The sequence below is a fragment of the Choloepus didactylus genome, chromosome 4 (genome assembly GCF_015220235.1).
Source record: "Choloepus didactylus isolate mChoDid1 chromosome 4, mChoDid1.pri, whole genome shotgun sequence".
Taxonomy (NCBI): Eukaryota; Metazoa; Chordata; class Mammalia; order Pilosa; family Megalonychidae; genus Choloepus; species Choloepus didactylus.
In genome coordinates this window covers 34,820,154-34,844,466 of record NC_051310.1, presented here as the reverse complement: position 1 = coordinate 34,844,466, position 24,313 = coordinate 34,820,154, and the positions used below count along the sequence as shown (strand labels likewise).

The 24,313-nt window shown below is 46.6% G+C and overlaps 1 protein-coding gene across 1 annotated transcript; it reads left to right on the top strand.

The window, feature by feature from the left end:
* Window positions 1-19,534: 19,534 nt before the first annotated feature.
* Window positions 19,535-22,899, top strand: FOS (Fos proto-oncogene, AP-1 transcription factor subunit). The gene is made up of 4 exons (XM_037832266.1): window positions 19,535-19,841; window positions 20,533-20,784; window positions 21,217-21,324; window positions 21,448-22,899. The coding sequence occupies exons 1-4, from the start codon at window positions 19,701-19,703 to the stop codon at window positions 22,090-22,092; spliced, it is 1,146 nt and encodes a 381-aa protein (XP_037688194.1). The 5' UTR covers window positions 19,535-19,700; the 3' UTR covers window positions 22,093-22,899.
* Window positions 22,900-24,313: the final 1,414 nt, after the last annotated feature.

Genomic DNA, 24,313 nt, shown 5'->3' with positions numbered 1-24,313 from the left:
CTTTGGATAGTTAAAAACATCATCTGGAAGTCAGACTGTCATGTCAGTTAGGCTCTGTATACTTGGGGAAGCTAACCTCCCTGTGCTATCATTTCTTCATCTGTCGAATGGGGATAATAATAAAACCTACCTCATCAGATTATTTTGAGGATTAAATAAACGAATCCACACAAGCCACTTAAAGCACACTAAACGCTCAATAAATGTGGGCGATGGTAATTATCTACACCATGCCTCCATTTAAGAAGTAATTCTAACTATCTCAAGCCTCACAATGCACAATATTGCATCTGGGTAGGGGCAGCCCGATGAATAGCACCTGGGGAGTTGCCAAGCCGGGCTGCCCTGTGCTCTGGCCTCCCCTGGGGAGGAAATGGTTTCATCACCCGGCTGTCTAGGTCAGGGCCACTTTCTTCAGGGAAGGGCTCCCCGGCCCTGCCTGTGGGACATGCTTGGTTACACCCAGCACCCAGCCATCCCTGCCAAGCCCTGAGTGAGCGTGCGAAGGAGCAAAGAGAGGCACACGCCCACCCGTCTGGCAGGATGATCTTTCATGACAGGCCCAGGGTGTAATTGTGCAAGGCCTGGTTCTTGCCCCCAGGGCAGGATCCCATGCAACTTAGTGCCCTTCTAGGGTTCCTTTTACTGAACATGGTCATCACCTTCCCCTAGAAGGTCCCCACATTCAAGGAAAAGATGCCCTCAGGTAGGGTCCAGGAAAAGGGCAGTTTCTGGGTTTGTTAGAAAGGCCTTTCATGAAGTTGACCTAGGAGCCTCAGAAGTGAATGGCAGCGAAGACAGGGAGGGGACTGGGGGTCTGCAGCACTGTATCTGTGTCTGCCCTCCACGGCATCTCAAACCCCTGGCATCGAGCTGCCCTCTGAGAATGGAACTACCACAGAGTGGGTAAGTGCTTGGTTCCAGAGCCAGGCTCCCTCGATGCTCAAATCTTGGCATTGTCGCTTATTAACTGGGTGACCATTGGCAATTTCCCTAACCTGTGTATGCCTTCGCTTCTAAAGGGGGGTGATAATAATGCTCACCTACTCACCTCTTGAGGTTGTTTAGAGGATTAAATGAGTTTTTAATAAAAATCCTCAGAAAAGTGCCTCAGATATAATAAACATAAAGGTTAGCTGATGTTATTTTCCGCATGCTAGAGATTGTAACTCTCGACAGAGGCTCAGATAAGTTAGGAGGCAAATCTAGAGTTCTAGATGATGTCTATTTGACTTTAAAGTCCACTCTCTTTGAATGCTACCACCTTGTATGAAAAGAACCCCTACTTTGGATGTTTCAGGGAAACCCAAATTTCCAGATTGTCAGATCTCAGAATTTTGGCTTAGAAGCAGGAGTTATGTGCCCATGGGTTGTAGGAACTTGGGGTAATCCAGCCCAATAGACTTGACCAACCATCCCCTGGTCCCGGATCCCAGGGCGACAGGAGTCTGGTAAGTTGCCCTTTGACCTGAATGTGGGTGACGTTAATAATACAGGAAGAGGTGAAATGCCAGCCACACCTGGCTGGCCCATAAAAAGGAAACACTTCCCTCACCTTGCCTTTGCACACCGAGGGCCCCCAGGTAAAGGCATCCCCAGTGTGAGCAGCCTGCCTGAATGCCTGGGTGTGGCTGCAGGAACCACCCAGTACAAACTGGAGTGAACCTGTTGCCCTTTCCCTTCCCCGCTGCCAAGTTCAACAGAACACGGGGAACACAAATAGAATCATCACAATAAACCAGTTGTTGGAGCCAGACACAGGAGAACTCACTCCCTGGCACTGTCACCCCCTTCACGGGTCCAGACACGACGAGGTGCACTGAGGGCTGAGGAGGGTGTGGCCCACGGGCATTCCTGCCCAACAAGAAACCCTCCGGCATGTCTGTACTCATTGCCACCCACGTGGACCATTCCAGGAGCTGCTTGCCAAGGCAGGGAGGAAGGAGGGTCTCCCCTTCTTCCAAGCCCAGGATCACCAGGAAATGCCCTTCCCACCCACTCGACTTGACTAATGCTGCTTATCAAGGACGGAACCCCTTTGGACACATTAAAATCCTAAAAGCATCTGAGGTCTGGAGGAATTCATGCTGGACGTGCTTCTTAGCAGGGTCAGGTGTGGGGGAGGAGGGAGGAAAAGAAGGAGGGGCCAGTCCTAAGTGACAACTCCTGCTAAACCTGGGCAGAGCTCCCCAGGCAGCCTGTGAACTCAGGGTGTGCCCTCCCTAGCCCGGGGCAGGTCAGAGTCTCCCAGAACTTGCCCAAACCTTTCTGCGGTGTATGCTCTGGGGTTATGTCTCTCTTTGCCTCCTTGGACCTTGGGCCAATGAGGAAATATAGGTTAAGTCCCAGGAGGCAGGGGTGGATCCATGGGCTTGCTTTGTGGTGTCAGCACCTTTTCCTGAAGTTCTAACATCTCACCAAAGATTTTAATCCCCCCTCCACCTTTTCTTCTTAATATGTTTAGAGAAAGGGGCTAGAGTCTCCCCGTGGAAAGGAAAGCTGGTAGAGTGATCCAAGTGGAGATTTTCTGAGCACTCCACCACATTGTGGGGATGTAGGAAAAGCAAACGCTTTGAAAATAGATGCCTGGGCTGGAAGCCTGGCTCTCTACTGCAACCTTGGACAAGTTACTCAACTGCTTGAGCCTCAGTTTCTTCGGTTGTCAAATGGGCATAGGAAGACCTGGGTCACAGGGATGTTAGGAGGATAAAATGAGATAACATGTGAGAGCACCCTGGCACATTGAAAGTAGTAGATAAATCTTCGCTTCCTATTTTCCTTCCTCCACATTCTGTCAGTGGCTTGCTGGGTCATTGACTGGCTTGAAGAATTAGAAGAAAGACCTGGAAAAAGAGAGAGTGAGAGAGGAAGAGAGAGAGAGAGAGAGAATCTTACAGTAAGCAAAACTGTCTTATTCCAGTTTAACTCTGAGCTTTAAGTAGGGAAGATAAGAAGGGCTGCTGCCTACTTCTTTTCTAGATGGGAAGATAGGTTATTTCTCCGCCTGGGGGTAAAGCCTATCAGTGCTTTACTTTCCCGTCAGAAACAAAAAACAAACTACCTCATTCCCATGCCAAAAACTGATTAAATCTAATGTACCCACAAGTCGCCTTCCTGGACTTGAGTTTTGTCTCTTTTCTATCTGCCTTATGCTCCAGGAGGAGTAGTGAGAGGGGGAGGGGCCACAATGGACATTCTTAAAAGGGGTCTAGCTTGACCATCAGTTGACAGATAAAAAAAGAGAAACTATCATTGCTTCCCTGGAAAGGTCAGAATTAGTAAATTGCTACTTTGCACAAAATTCTGTAATAAGCAAACATGCATTGTGCTTGACCATGTGGCATGAATCTCAACTATTATGTGGGAATAATCTTTTTTTAAGTGCTGTTGGCTTTGTTCAGCTTACTGTACCCTCCCTCCTACACAGACAGTTTCAAAACACATGCTATCTTCTATTAAATAAGGGCCAGACACCAAAAAGATTATGGCGGGGATGGGTGGATAGAGCAAGAGTTGGGAGAGCGCTGGTCGAAGCGGTAGAAAACTGGAGAGTGTCAATAAAGTGGGAAAGGAGTTAAGGGAAAACTATTTAGAGAAGGGTGTTAGGGAAATGAGTAATAGGTAGGTCAGAGGATGGAGCAAGGGAATGTTGAAAGGGAACGGATATGCTTTGTGGGCAGGTGGTAAAATATCTGAATGGGAGCCCAGTGAGGGCTACTGTGGAGTAATAGGGAAGGAACCCTGAGGTGCTGATTTGTCAGAGATGGAAAATGGAATTGGATATGTGTTGGTGGAGAATGGAGGGATCCCAGACCAACCCCAGAAGCCATTCGTTTTAATGAAATCCCCTTTTCTGCTCCCACCACCTGAAACAGACTCTGTGTGCTCCCCGCAATGACTTATTTTTAATTCCAGCAAATAATAACCCCTCTCATTTCCCTCAAAAACAAAGGGCACCATTTAAATTCATCCAGGCTGGGGGATTATAATATTTGGTGAAAATTCAAAGTCCTGGGCCCCTCAGCTGTGCTTTATCATTCAAGTGTTGCATTCTGTTCAGGGTGGTTTGCCTTCACTTGGTCACCTCAATCCTTCGTGTCTGTTTCTTGATCAGCTTTTCTTTACAATCTGTGGCTGTGAGCTTCCTATAACTGTGTCCAGAACCATGTGAAGGAAAATGAAGCTGGCACTCTGAGAGACTTCTCACACTCCATGGGCTTTTATAGTCCAGACTGAATTAGGTAATGTAGTAATCAGAGCTTCAGATCCTATTCACTAAGGGTTTTCAGGCCTTCCCATATTCGAGTATCACAGTTCTCAGAGGGATTTCCAAGTTTTCTCTCCCATTGAAAGGAGCTATTCCTGGATGCACGCATTAGCCACCTCCTCCCTCCCCCCTTTAAGTGTTCAACAAAGCTCTAAAGCACCCATGTCTAAAGATCTGCTGCTTTTAAAGTGTAAAAGACAAATCCAAACTTTCTTCTGACTTCTCCTAGATTCTGGGGTTTACTCCAACACTGGAGAAGTTTTCTAAGCTGTGTTTTGTTCCCGTCTCATGGGCAACCCAGGTTGGTCAGTGGTTGTTCTGTGGGCTGCTGTCTGGAGGAGACGGCGGTTGGGGAGGTCATCCTGATAATCATGGCCAGCTAAGGATGAAGGGAGTGGTCTAGGCTTGGCCCTCAGTCTGGATTTACAGGCAGCAGAGAGAGATCTTGGCTCAGGACCTGGGGCTGAGGCCTGCTGGGACAGCCTAGGGGGTGTCCTGACTTTCCAGGGGCTGGGGAACCCTCTCTGGCCCGGGGGCGGGAGAGGCTGTTCCAGAATCGGTTCTGGCTCCACCGCCACCTCAGCACTTTCTAATTCTAGCCCCAAACAACAACAGCCGAAGCTGCAGCCCCAGCAACAGGCCCCGCCCGGCCGCCCGACCGGCCGGCTCTCCTTCCAGCCCGCAGCACGTGACAGCGACGCCTGCGTCGCTCCCTCCGCCCCTGGCGCTGAGAAAGGGCGGGGAGGCCCCGAGGGGATGACGTTTACTCGGTCGTCTCCATGGATATAATGCATAGACGTCAACGTCGCCCAGTGTTTAGTGTGTAACGTTCCTCCGTCTCCATGGGAACGTCAGGCGGCCCAACACCCTGCCCCAGCAACAGGCTTCTGATTGGCTAGAGGCGTCCAAAGGCGGAGCTTCGTCTTGTGTTGCTCCACTGTGTTGCTGTTTTGATTGTTTGTCTCTCACTTGTTTATTTCTCAACAGATCCTGGAGGTTGAGGTCTGGATCCGTCGCCAAGGACGAGATCCAGGAGAAAACGTGTTCAACGTGCAATTTACAACTACCGATTACGCCTTCGATTGTGGGAATCTCAATCTTGGTGCCCGGCTACTGTTACAACCCAGTATTTGGTGTTACACCCCCGCGCCTCCACCCTGCATCACAGCTCAGAAATGCTATTACCCTATCAGTCACATCCCAGAATCTGTTGCCCTCACAGTTTGCGGGGAGCAGTTGTTTATGCTCTCAAGCGCAGTCGGGGGCATTTCATACTAATGCCAGGATTCAGTGCTACCCCCTGCAGAATTTGGCTACATTTTCCGTCTGGTCTTAATTCTGTTGAATGACATCATTTATCCGTTTTCCCACCCAGAGATGTGCAGATTTCTGAGCAGACACCAAAAATCTCAAAGGACCTGGGTGGGTACTTCCTATTCATGGACGTTTTGAATCTGATTCTTTTCTCTCTACCCATTTTAATTCAAACTGAGGGGCCACTTGATTTCTCCAAAAGAAATAGAAATAAATTGAGGACAGAGATGGGGGGAGAGGTAGCGGAGAATTCTGCCCTTAAAATTCCGGATTTTTAAATATGTAATACTAATATATTGATGGAGTATAATCTTTTGAGGCACAAATAATGTTTCTAGAGGGAAACAGTTTTAACCTTACCCTGGGTTCCCATCAGTGAAACTAAGTTAACATCTGGCAAGAGATAGCGATCTAGCCTCTGGGGTTTCAAGCAAGTCCTGCTTAAAAGAATGCCTTAAAATCTTTAGTTATGGTGTCAAATATAATAAATTGTCACCACCTCATGCACATACAAGTCTGAAATGTTTCATGAAAGGTTTCGATGATCTGATAACATGTTTTCAAGACCCAGAGAGAGACACTGATACAAACCCTAAAGTTAAAAGCAAGAAAGTAAAACTACTTTCATAGATTACTTTCATAAGGAGGGTATTTGTCCTCTCTGCTCTAGTCTTAGCCCACTACCTCCTGTCCGCTTTATCTGCTCTAGTGAATATCTTTGCTAAGTGCTCCCCCCCCACACACACACCCCTTGGCCAGCCTCATAGCCTACAGTTTTCTTAGGAGATGTGAGTGAAATGAAATGAAATTGGGAGCCTGCTTAATGCAAATAGGACCAAAGGGCACAGCTCTTTATCGTAATGAACTTCATTCTGATTAAGTTGCAGGGACTGCAAGTGCTTACTGTTTACTCAATAAATATGTTAAATTGCCAGGCAAGTCCCCTTCCTGTTCTGACACTGCCAGGGAATATTTGAAAGTCTGATATAAGATCATTTTTAGACCATCAAACATCCCTTTCTATCATCTCTCTTTACATTTCCAGGAATACAGTGTCTTGGTCTCTAAGAGTCAGTACATCTGGGTTACACAGGAAGAGGAATAATAGGCAACATTTACATTGTACCTTGTGAAAAAGAACCAAAAAGCTGGAAGAGGACTGGGAGCATTTTCTCGTGTAGGTGAAGAAGAGGGGAGGAAGATGGAAGATGACAGGGTTGGATTTTGCTCCAACACATGAGCCAGGTTTTATGACTCTGTCCAAGGGCATCAATTACAACCTCAAAGCTTCTATGTCCTTCTCCATCTCCCAGTCTTACTTCTTTTTTTTTTCTTTTTGTTAGACGCAAATATGGTTACAAGCCCAGGGAGTTTTTAATCCAGCAAATACCAAATAGATTATAGTTCCAATGATACTGAAAGCAGCAGTCTGTTTCATATGTGTTTGCATGCACACACATATACACATGCACATACCCCTCCTGCCCTGTTTTTTGGGGCCGAGCCACTCTGTTTAACTGAACAAATTCAACCTAAGGACCGTGATGTTCTGTCATGCTGCTGATTTCCTTAAACCACAAAACGATTAATCTCCCCAGTCTATTTCCTCACCCATGAAATGGGGTCTCGAGAACTCACTGACCTCACATGGTTGCTTTGACCTAAGAGTATTACAGTGATATGGTGATTGTTGGTTGGCAATGTGGAAGTAATAAGTGTTGAATAAATGTTTGGTTATTATTAGTGGGTACAATTTCCTCTACAATCTCCCCATCTTAGTGCTGAGTCTAGCCTCCACCCACCAGGTTTTCTTGTCCTAGGCCAGGAGGTGTGTTGGAACAGTGACCTACTTGGCTTTCTACATAGGACATACTGTACCTCTTCCACATCCCAGCTGTGACTGAGTTTAGCTTTTCAACTCACTCTCCTCAAATCTGGCTTTCCTCGGTTGTAAAAACAGAGATGTTGCTACCTGCCCTGACTACCTCTCAGGACTGTCTTTGAGGGTCTCGCTAGATAATGTATGTGAAAGGGCTTTGGAAACCATCACATAGATGGTGTTTGAAATTGTAACCCATAGAAGACCGGGTGAACACCCACCTACGTGATCTGATATCCCCTATGTCTAGGTGTGCACCCTAAAATGCCATTATCAGTGAGATATTCCTTTGGATTAAGTGTTTGTCCTCCTGTCAGTTCTTAGTTTTAAAATGCAAATTCTCTTGTGAGGAGTAAGTTCCTGAAGTTTAACATAAATTAGTTTACTAGATATTTCCTTCCCCGACAGGTGCGACAGAACCATACCAGGAGCCCTGGACTCTTGGATAGGTTTGAGAAACAGGATGCTGGAAGCCTAGAGAAAATTGTTAATTTTAATCCAAAGCCAACTTTCCCAGCCATGCCAGTCGCTGACAGGGGCTACTCAGTACCTGCCTAAGTTCTGTTCAGTAATTCTATTTACACATGAGTGAGAAACTCTTCTCTCACTGTCCTCACCTAAAGCCTTGAAGGATACCTCTGCCCAGTAATCCAGGAGTCCCCATACTTTTGGATTTGGGGGGTCAGCAAAATTTTTTTTGCAAGTTGAGGAAGTGACATAGGTTGCCAATTTTTAATTTGACTAATCAACAACAACAATTGCTGCTTATTATCATCATTTCCTAAATGAGGGGGCATTTTAATACTAAAAAAGTAGGACGAATATAATCTAAGACTAAAGGACAGCCCTATAATATGAACATATGTGCTCTGCTTTTCCTTGATTTTTTTCTACCTTACTTTAACAGTTCTACTTCTTGGTCTCCAGGGAGTGGTGCTGACAGTGGTGAAGAAGTGACAGAGAAATAAAGGTGTGGTAAAAATCTAACCCAAGAATTGTTCATTTTCTGTTATTAAAATGACTACTTCTTAAACGGTGCACCTCTGGGTCACCAGTTTCTTTGGTAAAGGGGAGAAATATAATCTCACCAGAATGGGTTCCTGGTGGTAGGAATATGATACTTTGAGTAATTCTCTTGGAATTGCTTCCACTCTCTGGGGGCAGATCAGTTCATTTTCAGTTGGCCCAATCCTTACTTGGACCTTGTCCATCTGCCCGAATACTTCCTGTTTTACCTGGAGAGGTGGGATTATTGATTGCCCATGCCTGCTTCAGCCAGACCCACGGGCCGAATGGTGGCGACTGGCCCAGCCTGTATTCCAACTGGTGTCCCAGGCAGGTGCAGGAGACACCGGCAGAGCCAGTTTAACGGCATCTTGGGCAAGATTTGGCTTGTACTTCTTTCCTTTTTTTCCTGCTTCCAGCTTCTTCTAGCAGAAGTGGAAGCACTCTATATGTCGTATGGTTGTAATAAACCCAATGCAACCAGTGCTATAGATACATTCTCCAAAGCCCAATGTATCTAAAAGCTAAGGCTATAATTTAATTCTAAGCAGCATAAGCATAAATTAAGGCCCATGAGACTGAGTTTCTCTCTCATCAGTCTCTCCCTGGTAGTTGAGCTAGGTATCTAGGGAAATAAATTCACTTATTCGGATCACCAGGGCGCCACTTACTACGCAGGGGAGACTATTTAGTCCCTTTAGCCACAGTAGATTAGAGAATTATCAGATCATAATTTAAAGAAAAATTATGGAACCTATTCAACCAAAATGGTGTAATAACATACCTACATCATTGAATTCTGGTGAATATTAAATAACACGCCACTATTTATATAAAGCACTTATAATGTCTGAGCAAGCACTTACTAAATATTAGCTATTCTTACTTCTATTCATTTAAGAAATATTTTTTGAGCACTGTTATGTGCCAGATACTATGTTAGGGGCTAGAGAGTCAATGATGAGTAAAATAGGCAAGGTCTCTGCCTTCCTGGTAACTAGTGAGCAGTTAGACACTGAACAAATTCTTTCAACAAATATTAAATGAGCATCTACTACGTACTAGACCTTCTCTAGGTACTTGGAGGGTACATCAGTGAACAAAGCAAAGATCCCTGCTCTCGCAGAGCTTATCTTTTAGATATTAGCCATACTGCTTTCTAAATAAATATATATAATTACAAAAGGTGTTAAGTGCTATAAATGAAAAGTCTGGGGTGGAATAGGGGCGCCTAAAGGGTTCCTGATTCACCCTGGCTGGTCAGGGAAGTCTTCTATGAGGAACTGAGATATGGATAGCAAGTAGACTTCATTGAGGAGAAGGGTGGGAAGCCGGGGATGGGGAACATATATATAACACGAGCAACTCATATTTAATTCGTGCTTTCCATGTTTGATGCCTTTTCACACATGTTCTAAGGCCAGGACAACCAAAGATGGGAGACTGTTCCTGCGTCAGAAGTTTGCAATCTGATTGAATTGGCTTCTCAGCTCCAGAATGTACAGCAGCAGCTGCCTATGGTTTGCTCCTTCCCGCAAAGCATCAAGTGTCACTTATCCCTGCCTCAGCTTCCCTTGATCTCCACTGCCTGGAACAATCAGTACCACCTACGATAGGAATGACCTCTCTCTCGGCTTTTTTTTCTTGCTGTAATGAAAGTCACCCTCATGCCCCAGGAGTGTGTCAGCATACATTTGCTGCTGGATTTAAATAATCAGGCATGGGCTGAATAATCCGCCTTTGAGGGTTGAACTGTCCCCTCCCCCAACACACATACATTCCTTTAGCCCACTTTTCTCTTTGCAACTGAATTTTCTCTCCTTTGCTTTTTAATGTTTCTTTTTATGTCATTACCATTAGCAAGTTTTCACAGCCTGGTTCACATTCTCGCTTTGAAATAGTTCACATAGTTCCTGTGTAGATATAATATTTACGGGAACTGCAGATGGGTGGATTTTGATAATGGCTTGTGGAATGGCGTCCAGTGCAGTCAAAATAACAAAGAATTCAAGAAACTAATGCTTTGAGAGGTTAGTCTCCCATCAATTTCCAAAATGTACTTGCTTGAACCCGTATAAGTATCAGCAGAATTCAAGGGAGTGTTGCCCTGGGTGAGAAGCCTTGGTTTGTTCACTGTTCTGCTGTTTTAGAGCACAATTCTCAGCTGAACTCTGTTTATTGTCAATGGCTCTCTAACAAAGGGCAAAATGGAATGCGCCTGTTTTCAAATTCCTGTTTAACATGGCCCTGGGAGAACTGAAGACCTGGTTTAGGATGAGTTACATCACTATTTTTCAATGCTTTCATGTAAGACTCCTCAAGCTATTGAGAGAGGCCTTATCTACCACTGATTTTGGTGTGGAGCTGTCTCCAAGAAGCATGCATGTGGGTTGTTATTGCATAAGGATGAAAAAGAACCGACTATGTTCTAAGCACCGTGACAGCTAGGGAGAAAACTGAGCTGGGAGTAGCTGGGACATTTCCAAATTTGGTAGCACTGATCCAAAAGTTGGTATTTATGGCTTGGGGTGGGCGGGGTGAGGTGGGAGGGGTTTACTGGTAACTCAGACACCTGTGCTTGTGGTGCACCTGGGCAGGGCCTGCTGGGTTCAGAGGTGTGGGGTGATCAACATTTAGGTTTCTTGATGTTTGTCTTTACATCGGAGAGCACTTCCTCTGGCCAGAATGCTCTGCTTCCTGTTCTTCCATGGTTTATTGCTTCTTCTTATTCACTTCTCATGGAAAATGTCACTGCCTTCCACACCAAGGCCAAAGTAGCAACTCAGTCACTCATAGCATATCTCTACATTTTAATTACCTACCCAGCACTACTATGATCTGACATTTCTGTTTATTGATTTTCTTTATTACATAACTAAACCATAAGCTTCATATTAGTAGGGAGCTTGTCTTTCTTGCTTACCAGAGACCAGTGCCTGGCACTTAGTAGGTGTTGAGTAAAGGTGTTAAATGAAGAAGAAAGAATAGGATGATTGACTGTGTACAATTCAAAAAATGATTAACTCTTTAGAAGGCATACCTGAGTACCTGTAGGTAATGGATTTTTCTGGCTCTTACACAAGGCCAGAAACATATTTTGAAGTATGTGAAACCCCTTTCTTCCCTGAAGGGAATTCCAAAACCAGTGGAAAAATAGAAAGCAGACTAGAGAGATCTGATAAGAATATGAGTAAATTAATCTCAAAACTAGATGTGTGATATAAACACCTCAGGGCTGCTCTTATCTAGCACACAACATAAAATCACTTCATTTGAAACTCTGCCTTCTTTTTTTCTTTCTTTCTTTTTTCTCTCTCTCTCTTTAGCTCACTTCTGTGACTATTTTACCATATGGGCCAGAAGCGGGTAAGAAATGTAGTAGTTATTCACTATGACTCTGAGCTGTCATTTGGTGAACCTATTGATTGGTGGTCAAATGAGTAGAGTGCTAGTTGAAGAATGTCAGGTTTTCTCCATGCCCTCAGCCTATTTCATAACCCCTTGCTTCACTCTCTTTCAATTTCCAAGCTCAGGCATTAGCTGCATGGAGCCCTGGGTTCAAGAAAACTTGTCTTGGATGGCTTGGATGGTGAAGTATTAGCAGTAAATGGACCCCCAGATCCCCACCTGCTGTGAAGTTTCCTACTCACGGCTAACGGAGTTGAGGTAAAAGGGAAGCGTCTTCACCCACGGACTCCCTCTGGGCAGGTAACCTGTAATTTATTTCAAGCCACCTGACTAATCTGGAGAAGAGAATCAAATGGTTCTGCCAAATGATTCAAATGAAGACTCCTATGGGCTGATCCCAACCCTAGGTGGGTAAGACCTAGATGCTAATCAATCTGAAACTGGCAGGAGCACATGTAGGTGTTCTGTTTTTGACCTTGGGGTTTAGCTCCAGCCCTGATGGCCCTTGGCCCTGATGTGACTCTGCATCTAGGCCCCAGGTAGTCTTGCAGTATGTGATGCTCCTGTCCTTCTGTTCCTGACCTGGCCCCAACTACCTGCTCAATTACGGCTTGAATGCCCAAGAAGCCAAGAGGGTCTTCGAGAAAGAAATGGGAAAGCGATATACATCAACCTACTTACTGAGTGCTTACTGTTATTCTGGGCACTGTTCTTGGCACTGGGAAAATAGCAATTTTCCCTATCCTTGTGGAATTTACATCCTGGAATTAGTTCAGCATACATATATGTTTTAAAAATAAGAATTTATGTTACAATTTAATATTGTTTTTATTTTTAATTACTTTGGAAGGGGGCAGGTGTTATAATCATTCTGGGATTTGGGCTATAAGAGTTGTAATCTAGCCCTATGCCCAGCACATTTAAACTAAAAAAAAAAAAAAAAAAAAAAAGGTTTTTATCTTTATGCCCAAATTTCTTCTAAAAAGCCACTTGTAGTACAGGACTGAGTTTGTGGGAAAGAAAGGATCTGGGGTGTAATCCAGCCCAGGTGAAATTTCTCATTGTGCCAACCAGTGTTTCCAGGTGGTTGTGGATTTAAAACTGAAGCAGACCCAAGACCCACACCTTCTTGTGTGGCAGGTAGAAGAAGCATTTAGAGAGCAGGTATGGTGGGTCTGTGCAGTTCTATGGGTGAGTGTGCCCTAGGATTTATAAACATCTGAATTATTAGTCCTGATAAGGAAGGGGTTGGTAAGAAGTCACCCAACAAGCCTTGGGGACCACTAGGCATCTTGCCTGTATTCACAAAGGGAATCTACACTGCCTTCTCGGCCATCAGGACAACAGCTGAGAAGCCTCCTGTTTAACACTCACAAACTTTTATTGCGTGCCTACTAGTGTCAGGGACCATTCTAGGCACCGGGGATAGATACCTACTGTGATGGTTTGGAGCTATATGTACCCCAGAAAAACATGTTCTTAAATTTACTCCTTTCCTGTGGATGTGGACCCATTGTAAATAAGACCTTTTGATGAGGCTACTTCAGTTAAGGTGTGACCCACCTCAGTCAGAATGGGTCTTAATCTTCTTACTGGAGTCCTTTATAAGAGAATTAAATTCATACAAAGAAGAAAGTCATGGAAGAAAGAAGCTGGAATCAACAAAATCCGGAAGAGAAGGGAGAGACCAGCAGACAACTCCACGTGCCTTGCCGTGTGGCAGAGGAACAAGATCGCTGGCAGCCGGTGTTTGGGAAAAAAGCATTGCCTTGATAACATCTTCATTTGGACATTTTCTCAGCCTCAAACTGTAAGCTAATAAATTCCCATTGTTTAAGCCAACCCATTTCATGGTATCTGCTTTCTGCAGCCTGGGAAACTAAAACATTTACCAAATAAGACAAGTCCCTGAACTTGTGGAATTTACAGTCTAGTAAAGGAAGACAGTCAATAAAAAAGCACATAAATAAAACAGGTTGACATAATGATAAGCACTAGATAGAAAATAAAACCAGGTAATATGACAGAATGTGACAGAGGGGCAAGACAAAGGAATGCAATATTGGCCAGGAGTCAGGGCAGCCTTCTCGGAGAAGGTGATATTTGAGTAGAAGTGAATCATGAGAAGGAGTCAACATGTCAAGATTTGGGGGGATGGTGGAATAGTGAGGACAAAGGTCCAGTGGCAAGTCCAGCTTGGCATATTTGAGGAACAGAAAGAAGGCCAATGGGGCTGGAGTGGAGTGAATGATGGAAAGTAGTGCAAGATGAGTTTGGAGGGATAGGCAGGGGCCGAATTACATAGACAGGGTAGACCACAGTTCAGGAGTGTGAATTATTTTCTAAGTGTAATTCTGTAAATTGCTCACTAAACAGGTTTGGAGGGGCAACAGGTCTGTTTAGTGTCTTGATTCGATGCAGAGTCCCCGAGTGGGGGGGAGTAGACATTGCCAATGTAAGGCCTGTCCCAGTCCGAACTGACTCATTCAAACTTGGATGGGTTGGGGTCTAAGGGTGGAATTCTTCAGTGGAGTCACTGGTGGGACTTCACTAGTGAATTCTCATTAACTCATTAACATTCCAGGTAAAGCATAAGACAAGAAAATCAAACCTCAGCTGGGAGTTACAGCCTGGAGTTTTGTGAAAACTAACAATCGAATATTAAACTAAGACAAAAAGTTATCACATCTGAGGATGGAATTATGATGTATTTTCCAAACAAGTCAGAAGGCAGCATCACTCCAAATTCCCACATATTGGTCAGGATTTTCCTGATTTAGGAAAGGGTATTTCTTTTGGGGGGAATGGGTAGAAGATAGCAATTAAAGTCTCTTTTAAAGATCTTTCTTGTGGAGTAAGGTGGTAGAAAAATGGTAAACTCCACTTGGGATGTCTTAACACCTTGGTACACATCATGTGACAGCCTATTCTAGTCACCCTTGCCCTGCCTATGCTGATTGTGGGATTCCCACGTTGGATGGGAGCCGTGCAGTTGAGGTTTCTTAAGGTGTGTTGTTGTCCTGCAGGTTTAGTGATATAGATGGGGTTCCTCTGGAATTCCAGCAGCTAAGTCTGCCAGAGCCGCAGAAGGTCAGCTCAGGACATCTAAGGACCTGGAGAAGACTTGCTTGTCTGCCGATGGAGAGCTCTTGTTTCTGCAGCAAGATTCGGCATGACCAGCAGGATGAGTGCCCATTGTAGTGAAAGAGGCCACGAGCTTGGGCTAAAGCATGTTCATCTTAGACACTGTAGCTGTTACCCAGTTTCCTCAGCTCCAGATGGAGTGTGTCCCAGGGACCACACAGAGCTTTGTTTAAATGCTGGCATTAGCAGAAGGATGGGGATCCCATTGAATCATCATCCCCTGTCAAAAAGCCAAGAGTTGTTCAGAATGAAAACATCGTTTTTCCCAAAGAGGCAAAATCCCTAGTACTAATCAGTGGTGGCATATATGTGTGGGGGTAGGGAAGGGGGTGGGGTAATTGGGTGCCTTCACTGTTTTAAAATAGGGGCAATCGTTTTGCCCAGTCTGAGCCATAGGGTGAGTAACTCTGACCCCTAAGGCCCTCCCTTGTGCTCACATGTGTGTGAGTCCTGCAGGAATTGTTGAATGCTTCTCCCCCTTGTTGAGTCCAGACATTTAGAATGAATAAATTAGAGGGTGGTGGTAACACAGCAACTGTCATTGCAAACAATGTAGTATTTATGTATGGGCATTGGCTGTCTTCTTCATGGGGCTCAGTAATAAGGGTAAGTGCAATCTTTCATCATGAACTGCTGGGGTGTTCTTTGTACACACTGGCTGCACCAGCTGAAAATAGCCCAAACATCTTGTTATTATTTCTTTCTCAATTCTTTGCCTATTCATACCCAAGAGTAAAAGACTCAGCCTGTTCAGCCCTCCCAGAGATTTAAAGAACATTATCTGTGATTTCAAGGTACCCATAGAGGACAGCCATCGTTGTTCACCTTGCCTGGGTGGGGGAGTTCATTTATTCAGTTCATTCATTCATTCACTCAGTGAATATTTATTGAACACCTCCTACGTGCTAGACACTGTGTTAAGTGCCATGTGAATAGTGGCACATGAAAAAGACAAAGGCCAAAAATACATAGCTGCTAAGTAAGTCTAAGAAGTGACTTCCCCAAGTCCCTGAAGGAGTTGATTTTTGTATACGCATCTTCCTGACTTCTGGTCCCGTGCTCTGACCACAACCCTTCACCACTAGACCACACTTCCCCAAATAAATAGCTACTTCTGCTTGCTGGGGATGGGCTATGTGCGGCAGCATTTACGTAGGCGGCACAGACAGCAGCCTTTCACTTAGTGTTGCAACAACACCAGGCTCAAAAATGTGCATGACTTCCAGAGTTATCGAACAAAGGCTTGAGGTCTTAGGTCTCCAAATTGGAGTGTCACAGGGAGGGTGCAAAATAGGAAAATTCTGTATTGGATAAAGGAAAAACTGCTAAGGAAAAATTAGTTTGTGCTCAATTTGGTTAAAATCAGATCTAGGTTTCTATCAAACTCCTTTTCACACTTGGATCCCCAAATAGGAGGAACTCAGCAAATAGATCATCACAAACTATATAAGACTTGGTTTTATATGCTCAGACTTGTCCAGAACACGGAATCCCTGCCCTGCAAGGTCCGCCTACTAGAAGGCAGTACCGTGCTCACAGAGGCACACCTAACACCTGTTTCAAAGTCACCCTGACCTTTTCAAATGGCAAAGATAATTTCACGGGTTGGTTCTGATTTGCCTTTATTTTTAGGCTACATTGTGTGAGCTCCATTTTTTAAAATGTGATTTTGCAGCCCTGAATTGGATATCATGAGTAGAATGAGATGTGGAGTAGGCTAGAATGTAATCACAGGTTCAGATGTTAGTGGGGTAGGAGAGGGAGTCTGAGATTGTATCATTTGATACTTCTGCTTCTGGTTGAGTGCTTGCTTCCCTAAGATGATGCTCTGCTCCTTCGCAATCTTTATAATGTCATTTCCCAGAGGACAGAGGATCCAGGCTCCATCTCTGTATTGGAGTCAATTTCTCTGGAACCTGTCCCCAAGCCCTCTTCTGTGTTTGGTAGCACCTAGGCTTACCTGTCAAATCATTTACTGCTGCCCTGCAATTTTCCATTGATTTGCCAGTCTTCCCCTCGTGGAATCTCTATGAGGGTAGGGACAGGTCTATTCTTTATTACAGTAAGCACTGGACCTCAACACAGTGCCAAACAACAGGAAGTGCTCAATCCCCCTTTGTTACATAAACAAAAGAATGAATGAATGAAGGGTTTTGTCCTTTTCAGAGGACAGATTTATTAAATCTCAAACTCTCTGGTGATAACGGTGCCAGGAAGGAAAGAGTTAAGCTATCTGGAAGAAATGGGCTTACCCAAAGAACCCTTTCCTTTTATATTGGCAAAGGCAAGATAAATGATACATGAGATAAATCCTGGATATAAAATATTGACACATCTGTAGGTCTGAGCTGCTTGGAACTCTGAAGGGGAAGTAAATAAAATCATTCTAGGTTTTCTCTTAAGTGGTCCTGAGATCAAGTTGGGAATCAAAGGCAAGGTCAGACCCAGGAATTCAAAGCTTGACCTAGTTTATCCAAAGTTAATAATAAGCGGAGAGATGGATTTGCCTTCATAACATTTTTTTTTTAATAACCAAGGACAGTGAAGTAGGTTGACAGAAGATAGAATTAGAATAAAGAAAGCCACATAATTGCTTTAGGATTCAGAGCAGGTACAAGAAGTCTGTGTTTATGTATTACGTTTTTCCTATTCTCTATTTTTTTTAAGTGAGAAAAAAAAAAGCGCCTAAATTCCCACAGACATAAACCAGTGACATACAGTGATGAAATTCTGTTTTCACCTCTGCCTGTGACAGGGAATGCAAAAATAGCAAGTGGCCCAATTCCACGAATCCCCGCCTCCCTGCCCTCCCTGCTCCCGCAGGGTTCGGATCTCTAAGAATGGAGGTTAGCGCACAGCCCAGCGCGAGCCGCTCTCAGCCCCCGGACCCTGCGGATGATGTCAGGCGGCGGGAGCGGCCGCAGCCGGGCCCAGGAGGCCACGGCCCCACCGGAGCCGGGAGGGAGGGCGGCCTCGCCCGGCGGACGGCGCGCCCAGCCGCGCAGCGTCGCCTGGAGACGGCCCTGGCGGCGCTGTGTTGCTGTAAACAGCCGCTTCCCTGTTACTATCTATAGCAGGATCGCTTGGCTCCCGGGTGCGGCGGCTGGAAGCAGGTCCGCCGCCCTGCTCCCGGAGCCCCCGAACTGATCCTCCTGCTGCCCGGGCCCGGGGCCTGGGGAAGGGAGGGCGTGGGCTCTGCCGGGATCCGCGGCTTTGCACCCCAGAGGTGGCCAGCGAGCTGGGGCAACCCGGGGAGGTGTGACCCTGGCTGTCCTTTGCAGTGGGGCAGGTGGCTAGGGGTTTCTGGGGGCACGGCGCGCTCTGAAGTACCTTGCCACCTCGAAATCCCGTTTTCCAGGCTGCGGAGCTGCGCCCGGGGATCCAGCGGCCAAGATCCTTGCTGGGCACGGCCTTCCGCGCGCCCGGATCCTGCCCCCTTCCTCTCCAAGTCCGGCCTGGAAAATCACCCGCTGCGGGCTCCAAGTAAGCGCAGCTTCCTGGCGTAACTGAACCAGTCCCCCACCTCCCCGGCTCATACTTGCGCGCCCCACCAAGTTACCCTAAACTGACGACACTGCCCATTACAACACTGTCCCCGCCAGCAGCTCAGAAAGAGGCAAAGACCCCCCTCCCCCCTCCCCGACATCCTTGCACGGAGGTTTTACACAATGTTTATCGGCTGGTGTCTTGAAGATTTGACAGTAACAATATTCCCACATATGGCCGAGAAAAATATGCGCCGTCTTCTTTAAAAATAAACTGATTAAGAAAATTAAAATACCAAGCATTGTAGATAAAGTAGGTTATCGTATTCTCTCATTTTGGATCCCCCTACTTTCTGCTTCCAAATGCAGTAACAATCCTAGTATGACTCGAGTCCCGGGGGGCGAAGGTCTGCTTCCACATTTTGCACAGGATTGGGGTTAGAATTGGGAATGGGGGTGGGCGCATTCCTTCTGGGCCTGTATACCTGTTTCTCCTATACCTGAGTCGCAGAAGTGTCCCTGGTTTCTGTAAGACCGGTAACCAGGCGCCCCCACCCCCATCTTGGGAACAAGGGTCTACATTGAACAAGATGCGAAAGTTCGCTCGCATTCTACTCCTTTCCCGCCTCCCCTCCCCTGGCCACGGCCCCCGCCTCCCCCCGCCGGCACCCTCGGTGTTGGCTGCAGCCTGCGAGCAGTTCCCGTCAATCCCTCCCCCCTTTTCACAGGATGTCCATATTAGGACATCTGCGTCAGCAGGTTTCCACGGCCGTTCCCTGCGGTCGTGGGGGGAGCCATCTTTCAAACACATTATTTTTGGGGCTCGTGAGACCCCGAAGACCCAAAAAGCTAAACGCACACAGGATAAGAAAATAAGTGAAGACGGCAGGCAGGGTTTAGAGCGCGGCAGAGGCGGCGAGGCGGCGGCAGAAGCCCCAAGACCGTAGCGTCACCCCTCCAGCGCCGCGGTGGTTTCGTCCATGACGCGTGGGCTCATTCATAAAATGCTGTTATAAAAGCGGTGGCTGCGGTCCCTTGTACTCCAACCGCGTCTGCAGCGAGCAGCGGAGAAGCTAAGACAGAGCCAGCGACCGCGGCGCAGCGAGCGAGCAGTGACCGCGCTTCTACCCAGCTCTGTCCCACAGCTCCCACCTGTCTCGCCCCTCGGCCCCTCGGCCGGCTTTCACTAACTGCGACCATGATGTTCTCCGGCTTCAACGCCGACTATGAGGCGTCATCCTCCCGCTGCAGCAGCGCCTCCCCTGCCGGGGACAACCTCCCCTACTACCATTCGCCGGCCGACTCCTTCTCCAGCATGGGCTCCCCGATCAATGCGCAGGTAAGACCGGCTTCATGCCGCCTCGGGCACCGGGCTTGGGGGTCGCTGGGGAGGAGACACCGGGGCGGGACGCTGGGGAGAAAGGCTGCCACGGTCGGAGCAGCCCTAGCCCGGGAGTTCGGGCGTTTGGAGCGCACGCGCGCTTGCTACACTAAGAATTGGTTCCCTCTTCCCGCGGCGGGCTCATTCCTAGTAGCCCCCGGCACGCTCTCTACGGCTGGGTCTCTGACATGTGCTGGGGCAAACGTGTCCCAAACAGACTCGCTAACTAAAGCCTGGCTCCTCCGGGGAGGCGGCCAAAAGCGGCTATCCCCCCCACCCCCTAGTAGCCTGGAGCAGGGAGAAGGGGCGGGGGAAGAGGGTGCAGCAGGCGGGTGTGTAAGGCAGTTTCATTGATAAAAAGCGAGTTCATTCAGGAGACTCCAGAGCGGCGCCTGCGTCAGAGTAGACGTCAGGGATATTTATAAACCCCTTTCAAGCTAGTGATGCCGAAGGATAACGGGAACGCAGCAGCAGGCTGGAGGAGAAAGTCACTGCTCTGCGGAATTCTTGGGAGGAAAAGGGGAGCCCTTTCACCCAGGATGAGGGGCGTATAAGAGGACAGGACGTGGCGCCGGGAATTTTACTCGCCCCACCTGTGTCGGGAACCTGCTCGCTCACGTCTGCTTTCCCCCGTTCTTTTTCGTTTTAGGATTTCTGCACGGATCTGGCTGTCTCCAGTGCCAATTTCATCCCCACAGTGACTGCTATCTCGACCAGCCCGGACCTGCAGTGGCTGGTGCAGCCCACCCTGGTCTCCTCGGTGGCCCCATCGCAGACCAGAGCCCCCCACCCATACGGGGTCCCTGCCTCCTCAGCAGCAGCTTACTCCAGGCCTGGCATGATGAAGACTACTACAGCAGGCAGAGCCCAGAGCATTGGCAGGAGGGGCAAAGTGGAACAGGTGAGGCTCTCTTCAGCACTTTCTCTCGGTAGGGGAGGGGGCATGCGGATGGCAATGGGGGAACACAGCCGAGGGGGTGAAGCCACTGATCCAATGGACTGACATCCCAAACCAGAAGTCCTGGCTCCAAGCCCTTTCCATCTCAAGTCAGATCCTGAGAGTCCCATCCCAAGAAGTACTCTAATAATTTCTTCCCTTATAGTTTCCTATCTCATGCATTTAAACCTGGCTTTTCTTTGTTCCCATGCTGAAGAGCTTATTTTAAATGCAAGTCACACCCAGCCTGCAACTGCAGGTTAGAGATGGCTTCACAGAAGAGTTGCCAGGAAGCTGGGAAGCTTCAGGAGTGGGTTTCACGGGGGTGGGGGAATGGAGGTGCTGTCAGACACTGTTACTGAATGTTGATCTTTTTTAAAAAAATTATTATTCTAGTTGTCCCCAGAAGAAGAAGAGAAAAGGAGAATCCGAAGGGAAAGGAATAAGATGGCTGCAGCCAAATGTCGGAACCGGAGGAGGGAGTTGACTGATACCCTGCAAGCGGTAGGTGGACTGTGGATCACTCCTTTTTAAGACTTAAGGGGAAAGTTGGAGATGGGGCGTAAGGGAGCAGAGTGCTTGATTAAGGCCGTGGCTTATGCTTTCCTTTTATCCCTCTGCGTACAGGAGACAGACCAACTAGAAGATGAGAAGTCTGCTTTGCAGACTGAGATTGCCAACCTGCTGAAGGAGAAGGAAAAACTCGAGTTCATCTTGGCCGCTCACCGACCCGCCTGCAAGATCCCTGATGACCTGGGCTTCCCAGAAGAGATGTCAGTGGCTTCCCTTGAGCTTCCTGGGGGCCTGCCAGAGGCTACCACCCCGGAGTCGGAGGAGGCGTTCACCTTGCCCCTCCTCAATGACCCTGAAGCCAAACCCTCGGTGGAGCCTGTCAAGGGCATCAGCAGCATGGAGCTGAAGGCTGAGCCGTTTGATGACTTCCTGTTCCCAGCATCGTCCAGGCCCAGCGGCTCTGAAACCACCGCCCGCTCTGTGCCAGACATGGACCTGTCTGGTTCCTTCTATGCAGCAGACTGGGAGCCCCTGCACAGCGGCTCCCTGGGGATGGGGCCCATGGCTGCAGAGCTGGAACCCCTGTGCACCCCCGTGGTCACCTGCACTCCTAGCTGCACTACTTACACGTCTTCCTTTGTCTTTACCTACCCCGAGGCTGACTCCTTCCCCAGCTGTGCAGCTGCCCACCGCAAGGGCAGCAGCAGCAACGAGCCCTCCTCTGACTCGCTCAGCTCCCCCACGCTGCTGGCCCTGTGAGCAGGCAGGGAAGGGGAGGCAGGAGGCACCTACAAGTGCCACTCCCTGAGTTGGTGCATTACAGAGAGCAGAAACACGTCTTCCCTCGAGGGTTCCTGTAGACCTAGGGAGGACTTTATCTGTGCGTGAATCACATCAGGCTGTGGGCCTCGAGGACTTGAAAGCATCCCACGCGTGGACTCAAGTCCTTACCTCTTCCAGAGATGTAGCAAAACGCATGGAGTGTTTATTGTTCCCAGTGACACATCTGAGAGCTGGTAGTTAGTAGCATGTTGAGCCAGGCCTGGGTCTGTGTCTCTTTTCTCTTTCTCCTTAGTCTTCTCATAGCATTAACTGATCTGTTGGGTTCATTATTGGAATTAACCTGGTGCTGGATATTTTCAAATCGTATCTAGTGCAGCTGATTTTAACGATAACTACTGTGTTCCTGGCAATAGTGTGTTCTGATTAGAAATGACCAATATTAAACTAAGAAAAGATATGACTTTATTTTCTAGTAGATAGGAATAAATAGCTATATCCATGTACTGTAGTTCTTTGCCAACATCAATGTTCATTGTAATGTTACTGATCATGCATTGTTGAGGTGGTCTGAATGTTCTGACATTAACAGTTTTCCATGAAAACGTTTTATTGTGTTTTTAATTTATTTATTAAGATGGATTCTCAGATATTTATATTTTTATTTTATTTTTTTCTACCTTGAGGTCTTTTGACATGTGGAAAGTGAATTTGAATGAAAAATTTAAGCATTGTTTGCTTATTGTTCAAAGACATTGTCAATAAAAGCATTTAAGTTGAATGCAACCAACCCTGTGCTCTTTTCATTCTGGAAGTTTTGTAAGATTCAGAAAGGTATTAGTAGAAACCAGTCTTTCAAGAAGGGTTGCTCCTGGAGGGGGACACACCCCTTTTTTCTGATCCCTTATCAAAGAGGAGAAGGAAACCCCATTTTGGAATATTTTACAAATACACGTCTTCGTGTCACTAGGCTAAGATTCTCTACTCACTGAGTGGGTTGCAGTGGGTTGGGGGACTGGGATACCTCCTGTGCAATAGCTTTTGTGAGCACACTTGTTCCTGCTTCTTTTTCTGTTTTTGATAGTCAAAGCAGTGAATATTTAAGTCCAGTTGTGCTAATATTATAGACATCTTGATCTTACAGAATCTTTCATTAAACAGAATTAAGCTTTGCATAAACCTCTAATTTTTTACCCCAACTGAATCATGTAAAGGGGAGAGAATTGAAGAATATCTACTAGCATGAATGACTTTCTCTGTTCCACTACTGGGTTAGAATCTTAACTTCCTCTTTCATTACCCTGTCCATCAGACTGTGCTGCCTCTTAACACTTGGTTAAAAAAAGTTTTCACTTAGTGAAAAAAACCTTTGCAGTCCTTAAGTCTAACATATATACAATTAGCCGGATTCCTTTTTCATTCTGGGAAGGAAGCAAGAGCTTTAGTCATATTGTATGCATTGTAATTTCTGAACTTTAACACCATATGCCTGACATCCAGTTTACACTGGGGGAAGAAACAGATGGCTCTGAGAATTTGAAAGAGATAGCCGACAGTACAAATAATGACTGAACATTTGGTAAATAAAAAGTTACATAATAGCTCAATAAGGAGACCACATGACTGAATAAGCTTTAACTTAGAAGCCTTATCATCTTAAAGAAGAACATGACCTTTGCCTGGGGACACCTCTAGTAACAGGGCACTTACACGCACAGGTACAAACCACAAGGGAAGGAGACAGTGCTATCCGGCCCCTGCTCTCAAGTACCATGCAGGCGCCAGGCTTGAGAGCCTGAGAGCATGCTTCCACACCCAGCTGTGCAGCCTCCTAATGCTCTGATTTGGGCCATAATAAAAATTTCTGGGCGGTTATGGGGTGTCACACTCAGCCAAGTTAAAAGGTTTAATTTAAAATGATGGTTCTGTTGAGCTTGATGTTCTCACCTGTCATCCCCCCTGCTCCTTTCATAATGATTGGCATTTGAAGGCAACTTACTTTAGCCTCTTGAAAGTGTTCATCTATCATGCACCATCTGCATGTGATTTTTGCCAGTCTTGCAATAATGAAAGTGGCCTTAGGCTCCCTGTTTGTTGTTCAGCTGGTACATTTTCTGTAGTCTTTAAATATGACCTTAGCTAAATACTGAATTAATGAAACCAACACCAGATCTGAAATAACAAGGTGATATACTGGGTA